Genomic DNA, 13063 nt, shown 5'->3' on the forward strand with positions numbered 1-13063 from the left:
AAGACATTGTTTAAACCAAAATAATAGCAAGTTAAGATAGATAATTTAGGTTTATACAGGCCTGGTCTGGCCCCTTGGGCAGAAGCAGTGTACTTTTGAAATGTTCACATCTCCTCTTCCTGTCTAGGGGGTTCTCAGTCATCTTGTTTCATTTGAAAAGTAACACTAGAGTGACTTCATTGGGTCCATTACACTTAGGCTGAGGCTGACCCTCACGGTGATGGTTTTTACAAGCCTTGAGGAGCAGATAAAGTAGCACCTAGAGACTACACACATTTTATAGTATCTAAATTGTACAGTATGCTCAAGCAAGGGTCTCCCATATAATACCTCATAAGGCCCAACTGGAACTTGCTTCTGGGGCCTACTGTTACCCTAAGCAGAGCAGCCAATAAGACCTTACCCCAAGTTAAGGTGGTTTCTTGACATATTCAGCTTTTCAGTCTTTCCTGTAGACTGAGGCCTCCATGAAGCTTGTAATTTCTGAGGGCCCCAGCATCTTTTCAGTCTTTCCATGGCTGTGCCTTGTGGGAGTTACCATTCCGCAACATCGTTGTTTCATTTTCGTCTGTGGATCATCCCATGCAAAGGCAAATAGTTCCTGGGACTCAGGACTTAGGGATATGCAGTAAAAGGCATCTTTTAAGTCCAGAAATGTAAACTAGCAAAGGTCTCCAAATCAAGTTGTAAGCAAAATATAAAGATTTGGCACCACCAGCTGTTCACTACAGTTTGGTTTATGACTCTCAAATCCTGTACAAAATGATAATTTCTGGCCCCAGATTTTTGCACCAGCAGGATGAGAGTGTTATATGGGGGATCGACAAGGTTAGATTAATTGGCATTTAAGAAAGGTAGCTATCAGAGGCTTTATACCTTCTTTCACACACCTCTCCAAAGGATATTGTTTCAAAGTCCCATTATCAGGCTGGGGGTGGGGCTGGCGCTTCTCGAGCAGAGCCCAGGAATCCACAACCCAGTCTGGAGTCTGCATGGAGCTCAGAACTGCCTTAGCCTGGGCTGAGCCCTGGGGCTGGCCTTGGCAATAGCAATGCCACAGCAGGAGCCAAGGCCAGGGACCAAGGAAGGGGCTCCCAGCCTGGTGCTGTCTGAGCCCATCACTGGTGGGGTTCACACAACATCTTCTAAGTGGACACTCTTAATTTACTTCTGAGTCCTGCCTTCAGTATTCAATTGACAAAGAAATTTGAACATATATTACAATAATATTTAACATTTTAAGATAGCAACTAGAATTATTAAAGAAATAAAGAATTTGACAAAGCTTCCTGTGTAATTGTTAAAGAATTATTAAAGAAATAAAGAATTTGACAAAGCTTCCTGTGTAATTGTAGTATATTAAACAGTCCTAATTAGTTTAAAATTTCCCTTTACTAGGGAGAGAGAGAACAAATCTTTGAGGCATTCCAGGGGCCTACTGGAATAACCCATAGCCATTTCCAGGTTGAGAAAATGTCTCCTTTTAAAACCCAAACCATGGGCATTTTGTCAAACATACTTGACCAAAAAGATCATTTATCACTATGAAACAATATTAAATTATCCATTTACCCAAAGTGACAATAAAAGATATCAAATATATTGTTAGCTTGGGTTAAGGGTTAATGACTTCCTACTTTTAAGCCAGTTAATGTGGGGTTATGGTATCTGAACTCGCCACAATGCTTCGGATCCTGAGTTTGACTCTTCTCAGTGGGGGCCAGCTGATGACCCTGGCTCATCCTTGCCAGCACCACACACCTTCAATGCACTCAAGATGGGGAGGGCTGACCTCCAGTTGGTAATCAAGCAAGCGTTCCATCAGTATGGTCGAAATGAAATAAATAGCTGCCCTGAGTTAGGACTGCCTGGCTGCCGCTGACGGCTCCTTCAGGGTTTGCTGAAGAGTGACAAAAATACAGAACCTTTAATCTAAAGCAAAATGCACACAAAATAAGACTGATGCTCCCACAGTAAAGTAGATTGAGTACTCTTTCAAACATCCAAGCCCTGGGACTCTAACTCAATCTTTTGGGTACCTCAGTGGCTAACCTTTCATGTTGTCTCTCCGGGGAGATTCTAACCCATGATCCTAGACTGGGACTCTAACCCACAATCCTGACGAGGTTACTAGACAATTTGGGCACGAGCGCATTTTAATGCGGTTACTCAAAAGACATCTAATCCAGAAGCTGTTTCTTTTCTCAAAAGTGAAAGCAAAAAGTAGCTCCTAGGAGCCTGGAGTGCCACGGTGGGGGAAGCAGAAGTCCAGCAGCTGAGCCTCTAGACAAACGGCTTTAGGTGGCCACTCAGGGTCAGCTGCCAGGGCCCATGTCCTGCTGGGGGCTACAGTGCCTTGGGCAGGTGGTCACAAGACCCAGATCTCTTTGTGGTTGCCAAAATTGTTAGTGAGCTGGGGCTCGCTGCCTTATACACAAAGAAGCCAATACCATGGCATCAGCTTTTGAGGAAAAAAAAAAAAAAGCTTTATGTGCAAAGTCTACTGACAAGAAGATAGGAGGCACCACTCAGATTTGTTTCCCGGATCCAGGTCTCGGGGCAGGATTTTATGGGGTTTCAGCAACAGATCGTCCTGGGTAATGGACCCTTTGCTTCTGAAAGCGTTCTGGTGTTAGGTTCCAGTCATGTCCCGGTCCTTTGGTTCCGTGTGGGGGAAGCAGTGAAGGGTTCACAAGTGTTACTCATAAATGGTGTATTCAAGGTTTAAACTTTGGCTCCAGGTCTTTTTAGATACAGGAAACGACATGTACGTGGCTCTGCAGTTACAGTTCTGGGAAAGTTGTTTAACTTCTCTAAGCCTCTGGTGTATCATTTACAAAATGGACATAATGCTAATACGTCCTTGGTATGATTTTTTATGAGGATTAAGTGACGTACACCTAAAGCACTTCGAAATGCCAGCACAGGTTAATGATGCTTTTGTAACCATTGACGTTGCTATTGCAGCATACTGTATGCCACAAGGCGACAGGATACAAGTGGAGACATTTCTCAGTAGCAGTGATCCACAGTGTTGGATGAAGGTGGCCTAATTCTGAAGGATGCAGAGAATCATAGTTATGTTTTTGAAAGCAGATAAGATGCTTTCTTACTTTCTGTTTGCTCGAAGAATAATTGTTTTTCTGTGTAGAAAGATTTAAAATGCTTTTCTGCCAAGAATTTATATTTTCAGAGGATAAGGTCCAAAGTGGTTTGTCTGAAATAAGGTAATGGATAGAAAAAAAAATTCTTAACATAATGTCTTAACATAATGGAACAAAGTAAGTGCCCAGCAAATATATATTGAAAGTTGAGGGAATGACTAGCAAATGTAATATGTAAATGTAAATGTAATAATAACAGCTAAAACTTAGTTTGCCTCTGTGCCAAGCACTTTGCTCCCTGAACCGTCTCCTTTCAGCCTCAGAACAACCCAGTGCCGTGGAATTTTAAGGGGTGGAGGTTACATTTGAACTCAGTTTAGGGTTAAAACAATAAACCTGAAGGACATTTAATACATGAAAAACATTTTACATGGGAAATAAGAAATGTGAGGAGTCAGGGGAAAGTAAATCCTAGGAGAAGGAAGTAAAAGAAATTCTAAATGTTTCTGTTATTTTCCCAGCTTGTAAACGCACTGAAAACAGTATCTACATTTGAAGTCCAGATTGTCGATTACAAGTATAAGTAAGTAATCACCCATGGGCCGACACTTGTCATCTTTTTTCATGGATGAGTTAATGGGGGACAGAAAGGATTTTTCACACTGGAGTTGTTGGCACTTTAGACCTGGTCAAGACAAGCAGATGCCATCAGTGAAAAAAGTGGGCAAGTGGAGACCCTGGGCACAGGGGCAGTTGTTCTTCAGCTGTACAGGGCCTGATGTTGCTCATTCTCATTTTTCAAGGGAAGCGATCCAGATTTTCATTAGAAATTTCTGAATTTTTTAAGTTGGCAACAAATTCTGAATTTAAAAAAATGTTGTAGGCCTAATTCACCCTGGTAGCTGCTAGGTTTCAACTTTTGACCTAAAATTAGTTACATATAAATAATTTGAGTGTCATAAAATAATATGAAAGGTTTTGAAATATAAAAAATTTGTTTCTTTTAAAATTCTGATGCAGTAAAGGGCTTACAAAGACAGAATGTTGCATCACTTACTAAGTGACCCCAGTCTATATAAACCAATAATGCTGTAAAGGTGATTCTTATTGGAAACTCAAGCCATACAGGAAAGTTCCAAAAGAAAGGTGAAAACATTTGTCTTCTCATCTCATCCACCCACAATCATAGTCTTGTTTTCCAAATTAAACACTAATTACTTTCAGTTTTAAAAAATATACATATTACCAGGATGAGAGTGCCTAATTTAGACAGGTTTAAACTTATTGGTAAGCATGGGAGTTTTGCATTTCACTCATCATACATTTGTGTTTTCATACAACAAATCTTTATTGAGTGCCTGCCATGGGCTGGTCACAGGCTTCGCAGTAGGAGTCCAGTTTTAGAGGATGGCAAGGCTCTTGTCTTGAATACCTCAGACACTCAATACAAATAAATAACAATTGTAAGAACAGCTACCATGTATTGAGACTTACTATTATGCTTTACTTTATCTCATCTCATTCAGGTTGGCAAAGCTATTCCTACAAATTACACTGCCGTGGCGACTACCCTCATTGCCACATGAAAAATATGGGAAGCAAGAAGGGGTCAGGCATCAGGCTGACAAAGTGGGAAGGGCATTTCTGAAACTCTGTCATTGACTGGCTTTTAAGCATAAAAATTCAGACATTGCCAGTCTGAGAGCACTGTTAGTAACATAATTACATGGAGATTTGTGAGGCCTGACCCACAGGCGTTTCTCGTAACTGGCGACTCCACGGTGTATTCACCTGGGCGAGTGCCCACCCCTCCCTCAGCATCAGTTGGTATTCCTAGAGAAACAGAAGCCCGTGTGCCTCGTGCGAGACACAGTGGTGCCTGTTGTCCTCCTTTCCCTGTGTGGGTGTGGGCTTTTTGTTGTACTGTGAGAAGAAGCTCTTTAAAGAGGAGAAGCTGACAAAGAGGAAATTCACTTTCCCTTCTTAGATCCAAAATAATCCTGTTTGTTTATTTTTCTTTACTTTGGGTAAGTAAGACTGGGAGATTAATTCCATTATGTTTATTCAGAGTGTTATCCTTACTCCAGCATTTCTTCCCCGACTCACTTCAGTGAACTTTTTTGGTAATGATTTTGGTTCAGAGTTTGAACATCTTTCAGTGTCTTAAATTCAAAGGACACTTCTGTAATCCTAACATGCATAAAATTGTGGGTTAGTCTGTTGCAAAGGCAAGAAAATGCTTAGTGTTATTGAGATAGTGTTACTTATTCAGATGGCATTGAATAACAACTCACACAAGGAGGAATTTATTTCCTTTTTTTAAAAAATCATTTTATCATCTTAAGGAAATTTTGGTTTGGTGCTAGTATACCATAGCATCTCTTCAACACTTGCTAATTTTAGTTTTTCGTAAAGAGAGAGCAGGTGTCAGTCTCAGATAAATACAAAGAATTTACCTTGCAATGGTATTTACCTAGATTTGAATAATACTTTTTAGTTTGATTATGTCTATTTTTACAGTTTTATGTCATGTGCTACTGATTTTCCATTCAAGACAGCTATGACATTTGCTTCTAAAATAAATGCATAAGTTTTTTAGAAACTGAGTTTACTTAGAAAAAAAGTTAAATTATTGAGTCATCAAGTTTTTAATTACTGGAGTAGGCTTGAAATTGTCAAAAATAGGCATGGTGGAATGTGATTTAAATCGGGAAAGACATTGTGTAAATATTGTTACTATGAGTCATAGTCCTATGAGTCATGAGCTTAACTCAATTTATACTTTCTTCTCTCCATCTGTCTTTTGTTCTGTATGTTCACAGGGAACTTGGGTTTTTAGATCAGCTAAGAATCACTCATAACACGGACATATTTATTGGAATGCACGGAGCTGGTCTGACTCACTTACTTTTCCTTCCAGACTGGGCTGCTGTATTTGAACTGTAAGTGTTTGGGGACAGTTTTACATTGAGGCAGCTCATAATGCTCTTTATACATGCTCAGACTCACTCAGAGCATCAAAAGGCTTAGTATTTAATCATATAATGTGACAGGGAAGTCACATTATAAGTAGGTGGACAGAAAAAAAGACCTAAAGGTAAAAAGGTAAAGTCTGCAGACTGCCATTACTCTTAGCAAGCAAACTACCTTCTTTTCCCCATGTCTCAGCATGATTTGCGAGATGTGGCTACGTTTTTTACTCTGAGTTCATTCCTATGTGCCTCTTAAACTGTGAACATTTTCCTGCATTTAATATAATTTTTGTGTTAAAACAGAACCTGTATATTGCACACCCATGTTCATAGCAGCATTATTCACAATAGCCATGACGTGGAAGCAACTCAGATGTCCACTGACAGTTGAATGGATAAACAAAATGGGGTATAATATATATACAATGGAATATTATTTAGCCTTAAAAAAGAAGGAAATCGTGTCACATGCTACAATATGGATAGACCTTGAGAGCATTATGTGAAGTGGAATAAGCCACTCACAAAAGGACAAATACTGTGTGTGTTCACCTCTACAAGGTCCCTAGAGTCGTCAGATTCATAGAGACAGAAAGTAGAATGGTTGTTGCCAAGGTGTGGGTTGCAGAGGAGGAGTTAGTGTTTAGTGGGTACAGAGTTTAAGTTTGCAAGATGAAAAGTTCTGGAGATTGGTTACACAATAATGTAAATATACCTACTACTACTACTACTAAACTGTACAGTAAAAACAGTAAAGATGGTAAATTTTATGTTACCTGTTTTCTACCACAGCTTAAAAAAAAGAGTTTGAGAACCTAGGTGTCTCATGAAGAACATAGCTCCAAAACACAAGCCAACCACTTTGCCTAGTGCTCACTGATTCCACACCCATGGACACTGACGCCTTGGGGTGAAAATGAATGTCCTGGGCGCTTCTCTAACTCAGCAGTGGGCCTTCTCTCCCTTAATAATTCTATGCCATGTCTTATCTTTAGTTCTTGACACAGCACTTGTTACCAGCTTTCTCTTCTTTGTACCTGAATATCTTGATTTTTATGGTGTCACTTTAAAAATGACTTGACTCAGTATTTAAATGGAAGACTATTTAGAAAAAGTTGTCATGAACTTCCAATACCATGCCAAAAATTTTAAAAATATGCGTGTTGGAGAAATAGCCAGTTAATTGTAGGTTTTATCTCAATTCTTCATTTCTCCTAGAGACAGGGAGGAAGGGAAAACAGGAAGGAAGGAGGAAGTAGAGACATGCAACTGAGAAAGCTCAGGCCTTGGAGTTCAACAAACCTGGGTTCGGTTTCTGCTTCACGAGCTCTATGACCTTGCATGTGTTACCTACCCCAAGTTCACTTCCGTACATACAAAGATGGGTATTATGAGATGATATCAATTTCACAGTTAGTCAGCCCTGTTGATAAAGGTCAGTCTCTTCCATTCTTTTCTGTTTTTTAAAAGTTAAGGTAATCTAGTTATAAGAATATTTTTTTTATTAAAAATTATTGGGGTGACATTGATCAACAGAATCCAATAAGTTTGAAGTGTAAATTCAACAATTTGCTGTGTATGTGTTTGTATTGTGTGTTTATCACTCAGTTAGATTTCCTTCTATCACCAAATTTGACCCCTTTTACCCCTATCTTCTTCCCCGCTCCCTCCCTTCCTTCTGGTAACCACTAATCCACTGTCCATGCCCATGAGTCTGTTTGTCATGTTTGTTTGTTGTTTCAGTTTTGTATCCCTCATATGGGTGCTTTATGGTTTTCAACTTTTTCTGTCTTACTTTGCTTAGCATGATCATCTCAGGGTCCATCCATGTTGTCGTAAATGGCAGTATTTCATCTCTTCTTATGGCTGAGTAATGTTCCATTGTACATATATACCACAGCTTCTTTAGCCAGTCATCTATTGTAGACACTTTGGTTGCTTCCATGTCCTGGCCACTGTGAATGATGCTGCTATGAACATAAGTGTGCAAATATATTTTTGGATATATAATTTCAAGTCTTTGGGGTAAATACCCATTAGAAGGATTACTGGATCATATGGTAGATCTATTCTTAGTTTTTTGAATAACCTCCATACTGTTTTCCACAGTGGCAGTACCAATTTGCAGTCCCACCAGCAGTGTATGAGGGTTCCTTTTTCTCCACATCATCCCCAACACTTATTATTACTTGTCCTGTTGATGACAGCTATTCTAACAGGTGTGAGATGGTATATACTTGTGGTTTTGATTGATTTGCATTAAATCCAGTAGGAGTTGCAGTGGGTATGGATAGAAAAAGATTGGATATTAGGCCCTTATCGGAGGCACTGCTTGGAAATATATTTTCCCATTCGGATGGTTGTCTCTTTACCTTGTTGATAGTTTCTTTTGCTGAGCAGAAGCTTTTTAGTTTGATGTAGTCCCATTCATTTATTTTTGCTTTTACTTCCCTCACCTTTGAGGTCAAATTCATAAAATCCTCTTTAAGTCCAAGGTCCATAAGTTTAGTTCCTATGTTTAATTCTATGTATTTTATTGTTTCAGGTCTTATATTCAGGTCCTTAATCCATTTTGAGTTAATTTTGGTGTGTGGTGATAGACAACAGTCTAGTTTCATTCTTTTGCAGCACCATGTAGGGAAGAGGCTTTCTTTTCTTCATTGTTATGTTTTTGGCTCCTTTGTCAAAAATTATTTGCCCATATAAATATGGGTTTACTTCTAGACTCTCAATTCTGTTCCACTGGTCAGTGTGTCTGTTTTTCTGCCAATACCATGCCATTTTGATTATTGTCGCTTTGTAGTATAACTTGAAGTTGGGCAGAGTGATGCCTTCAGCCTTATTCTTTTTTCTCAGGATGGCTTTGGCAGTTCGGGGTCTTTTGTGCTTCCATACAAATCTGATAATTTTTTGTTCTATTTCTTTAAAAAATGTCAATGGGATTTTGATCGGAACTACATTAAATCTGTATAATGCTTTCGATAATAAGGTCATTTTAACTATGTTGATTTTTCCAGTCCAAGAACATGGACTGTTTTTCCACTTCATTGTAGTTTTTTAAATTTCTTTAATAGAGTCTTATTAAAGACTCTATTATTCCTAGATATTTTATTGTTTAGGTTTATTCCTAGATATTTTATTCTTTTTGTTGCAATTGCAAAAGGGATCGTTTTTTCCATTTCTTTTTCTGACCATTCATTATTAGAGTATAGGAATGCTATGGATTTTTGAACATTGATTTTGTATCCTGAAACATCACTATATTTGTTTATTATTTCTAGTAGTGTTTAGTGGAGTCTTTAGAGTTTTCTATGTAGAGAATTATGTCATCCACAAATAGCGACAGTTTGTCTTCTTCATTTTCTACTCAGATGCCTTTTATTTCTTTCTCTTGCCTGATTACTCTTGCTAAGACTTCCAATATTATATTGAATAACAGTGGCGATAGATGCTATTATTTCTTTCTCTTGCCTGATTACTCTTGCTAAGACTTCCAATATTATATTGAATAACAGTGGTGATAGTGGACAGCCTTATTCCTGATCTTAGAGGAAAGGTTTTTAGTTTTTTACTGTTAAGTATAATGTTAGCTGAGGATTTGTCATATGTGATTTTCATTATGTTTATTATGTACTTCTATGCCTATTTTATTAAGTGTTTTAATCATAAATGGATGCTGTATCTTGTCAAAGGCTTTTTCTACATCTATTGATATGATCATATGATTCTTATTCTTTATTTTGTTTATGTGGTGTATCAAAGAATATTTTTAAAATAATCTCCCTCAGTCCTGTTCATTGTTTACATAATCTTTTGCAAGAACCTATTTGGAAGGTGCACTTTTTTCCCCAGAGAATTGTGGATTTGGAAAAATCCGCAGACAAAAGTCTCATGTGCGGATGCCCTTGTATTCTTAGGTACAATTGTGAAGATGAGCGCTGTTACCTGGACCTGGCCAGGCTGAGAGGTGTACACTACATCACTTGGAGAAGGCAGAACAAAGTCTTTCCTCAAGATAAGGTAAAGTTCAATGGCAAAACTCACTTTGTTTTGCTTTTTAATTGTTTAAATTATCTAATTATTAATATGAAAATCTATGATCGAACTTTAATCCAGAGATGAGCTGTTCTCTGGAAGTGAGTTGTTGTATCTTATATTTGCAGATTAGGGGAAAAAGGTAATTAAGCACTCTATCTCTTTAATGTTAATAAGCCAACATCATGAAATTTGGGCCTAGAATGATCTATTAAATTATATATAGAAGGGATCAGCAAACTGTGGACCAGTGGACCAAATCTGGCCCACCACCTGTTTTCATAAGTAAAGTTTTATTGGAACATAGTCTTGCTTCTCTGTTTAGGTGTTGTCTGTGGCTGCTTGAGCCCTTCAGTGGCAGAGCTGAGCAGTTGTGACAGAGAGTGTATGGTCCATGCAGAAAATACATGTTATCTGTACCTTTACTGAAGAACTTTCTGAATGTGAATTAAAATCATTGCTTTGGCCAAAGTAAAATAATTTTTTTTGTTCAGAAAACCATGCTCTCAATGACTTATAGATTTGTGTTCTCGTTTGTTTTTGCAGGGCCACCACCCAACACTGGGAGAACATCCGAAATTTACCAACTACTCTTTCGATGTGGAAGAATTTATGCACCTTGTCCTTCAGGCTGCAGACCACGTATTACAGCACCCGAAGTGGCCGTTTAAGAAAAAACGTGATGAGCTATGAATGTGTTGAAAGGAAATGTTTTAACACTCCGCCACTTATTCACAGTTAAATTAGTAAAACAACCAGGTATTTCTTAGCCCTCAAGTTATCTTTTCTATACCAAAACATATCTTCAGGATATTCCTTATGGGTTTTATAGTTTTTAACTGTTTGATGTGATTTTTGTGTCATTGCTATTTATCAAGATACTATTTTTGCACTGAAAACTTTAATTTTTATGATTCAAAAGTGGGCATGGCCTCGCCGATGTAACTGAGCTTTCTTTTTAGGGATACCAAAGTATTCAGCTTAGCTTTAGAATTTGTAAATGTTTTTATAGAATGCTGTGGGATTGTGATTCTGGAGGCTTCTAGCTTGTTTATAATATATTTGAGTAAATTCACAATGCCATAATTTATTCATAGAACTGATAGTGGTGGGAAAAGAAAACATGCACCACACGTGCGTGTGCGCACACACAGACACACACACAGACACACACACGAGTTGTGATTCTCAGTACCAAGCTATAGGACCATGTTATATATCAGTGAACTAACTCCCACTGAAATCTCTGCTATATCTTTTTCGTCAGCTCCAGGTAATATGCATCAAGAGCCTGAATGAATCATGCTGCTGTATTAATTTATGTTCATATATTTCATATATGCAAATCATGTTTTCCCAAAATGTAACAACTACATATGATAAAAAAATTAGAACATTCTTTAACACTGTTTTGTCTACCTTCTAGCTGGTTTCCACTGGTTTCTTCTTAGCTGTGGAGAGCATTTATATATCCAATAGTGGTTTCCATTATGCATGTATTTGTAACTGCATATACCTGTGTTTATGCATCTACCTCTTTTAGCATGGAAGTATTCCAGTATTTGATTTTGTTAACTTCGAATTAGCTACATGAAGAGAATTTTTCTCTGTAAGAAAATAGAGACCACTCCCCCCGCCAAAACACACATGTGAATTATCCAATTCAGAATGAAAAGGAAGCCATAAAAAAGTCCCATTGATTGAAAAGCATATCTGAAATGCAGTCCACTCTTAATGGGAATCATTTCTTACTGTTTAATCAACTTTCTATTTAGCAGTCAAAAGTCATGGATTTATTTTACTGCGAAAGATGATGTTTACATTTTATTAACACTTGAGTAGTCTAATTTAGAGACTAATGTTTATTTTTTAAAGTTTACTTTCAAAAATTAGCAGATTACACCAGAGCTAATATTTCCTTTTTCACATCTTAGAGTTATTTTTTAAAAAGAGAATATGTAACAGAGAATTGACCTAAGAAACCTAAAATATTTACTATCTGGACCTTTACAGAACAAGTTTGCTGCCCCTGTTTTAAAGGATTTTGAACAGTCTGTTAGAGTTTAGGAATATTTATTAAAATATCTACAAACAAAATAGTGAATTGCTATAGCAATAGCTTTGATCTGGACCTTAAAATGGTATAAAAAGGATTATAAAAATTTTTTTAATGAGTGATATTGCTACTGTTCTTTGTGCAGAACACTGAATACCTACTGGGAAAATATTTCACAAGGAGGGAATTGTAAAGGCAATGGTGCACTTTTAGTCGGAGAGATATATAAACATCTGAAAAAAATTTACCTCGTTTTAAGAAGCGTGTGGAAATGTGATTCTGTTTACTTGCTAGTAGTAGACTAGTGAGAATTTCAGAAATTGAGGACAGTTTAATAATAAAACTGTTATCTTTGCATATTTTGCATTTTAAGAGAGTATGTTTTATAGAAACCAGAAAGTACATTTGACACTTTATGAAATTTTATCAGACTTTTATGGTAGCAAAAAAATCTGCAAATATTATAAAATTTACAATGTAAAGACTGCTCTTTTTATTGTCTTTAAAAGAAATACATTTCATAGTTTGTACATTTTGGGTATGGCTTTGGAATAAATCTTTTTATATTTTATTTGAATACCAGAACATTTTCAAAGTTTTCTGTGTCTGAATGTTATATACTTACTTTTGGCAGTCTAGTAGCTCTAGATCATAACAATTAAATAGCTTGCTGAAGAATTCGGTTTAAATAAAAATTACACTTCACATATATTCAGCAGTTTATTATATGATACTTTCACAAATGTTATATTGCATAATCCTTACAAAGGTGATATAAGAATTATTCCCATTTTTCTTTTGAAGAAAATCAGATGCCGTTTAAGGGACTTCCTTAAAGATTACAGGTCTGATTCCACATCCATAGTCTTCTGTTCACTCGCTCACTTGTGAGTCAA

General features: G+C 37.3%; 1 protein-coding gene across 1 annotated transcript in view; it reads left to right on the forward strand.

Annotated features, from left to right (window-relative positions):
- The window catches only part of EOGT (EGF domain specific O-linked N-acetylglucosamine transferase), a 40593-nt gene extending 27841 nt beyond the window's left edge, over positions 1-12752 (forward strand). The window contains exons 15-18 of the mRNA XM_006917483.3: positions 3626-3687; positions 5927-6046; positions 9994-10096; positions 10658-12752. Of these exons, the coding sequence (XP_006917545.1) occupies positions 3626-3687; positions 5927-6046; positions 9994-10096; positions 10658-10804 (432 nt within the window). The 3' untranslated portion in view covers positions 10805-12752. The remainder of the gene's footprint in view (positions 1-3625; positions 3688-5926; positions 6047-9993; positions 10097-10657) is intronic.
- Positions 12753-13063: the final 311 nt, after the last annotated feature.

This window comes from Pteropus alecto, unplaced genomic scaffold, assembly GCF_000325575.1.
Source record: "Pteropus alecto unplaced genomic scaffold, ASM32557v1 scaffold75, whole genome shotgun sequence".
Lineage (NCBI taxonomy): Eukaryota > Metazoa > Chordata > Mammalia > Chiroptera > Pteropodidae > Pteropus > Pteropus alecto.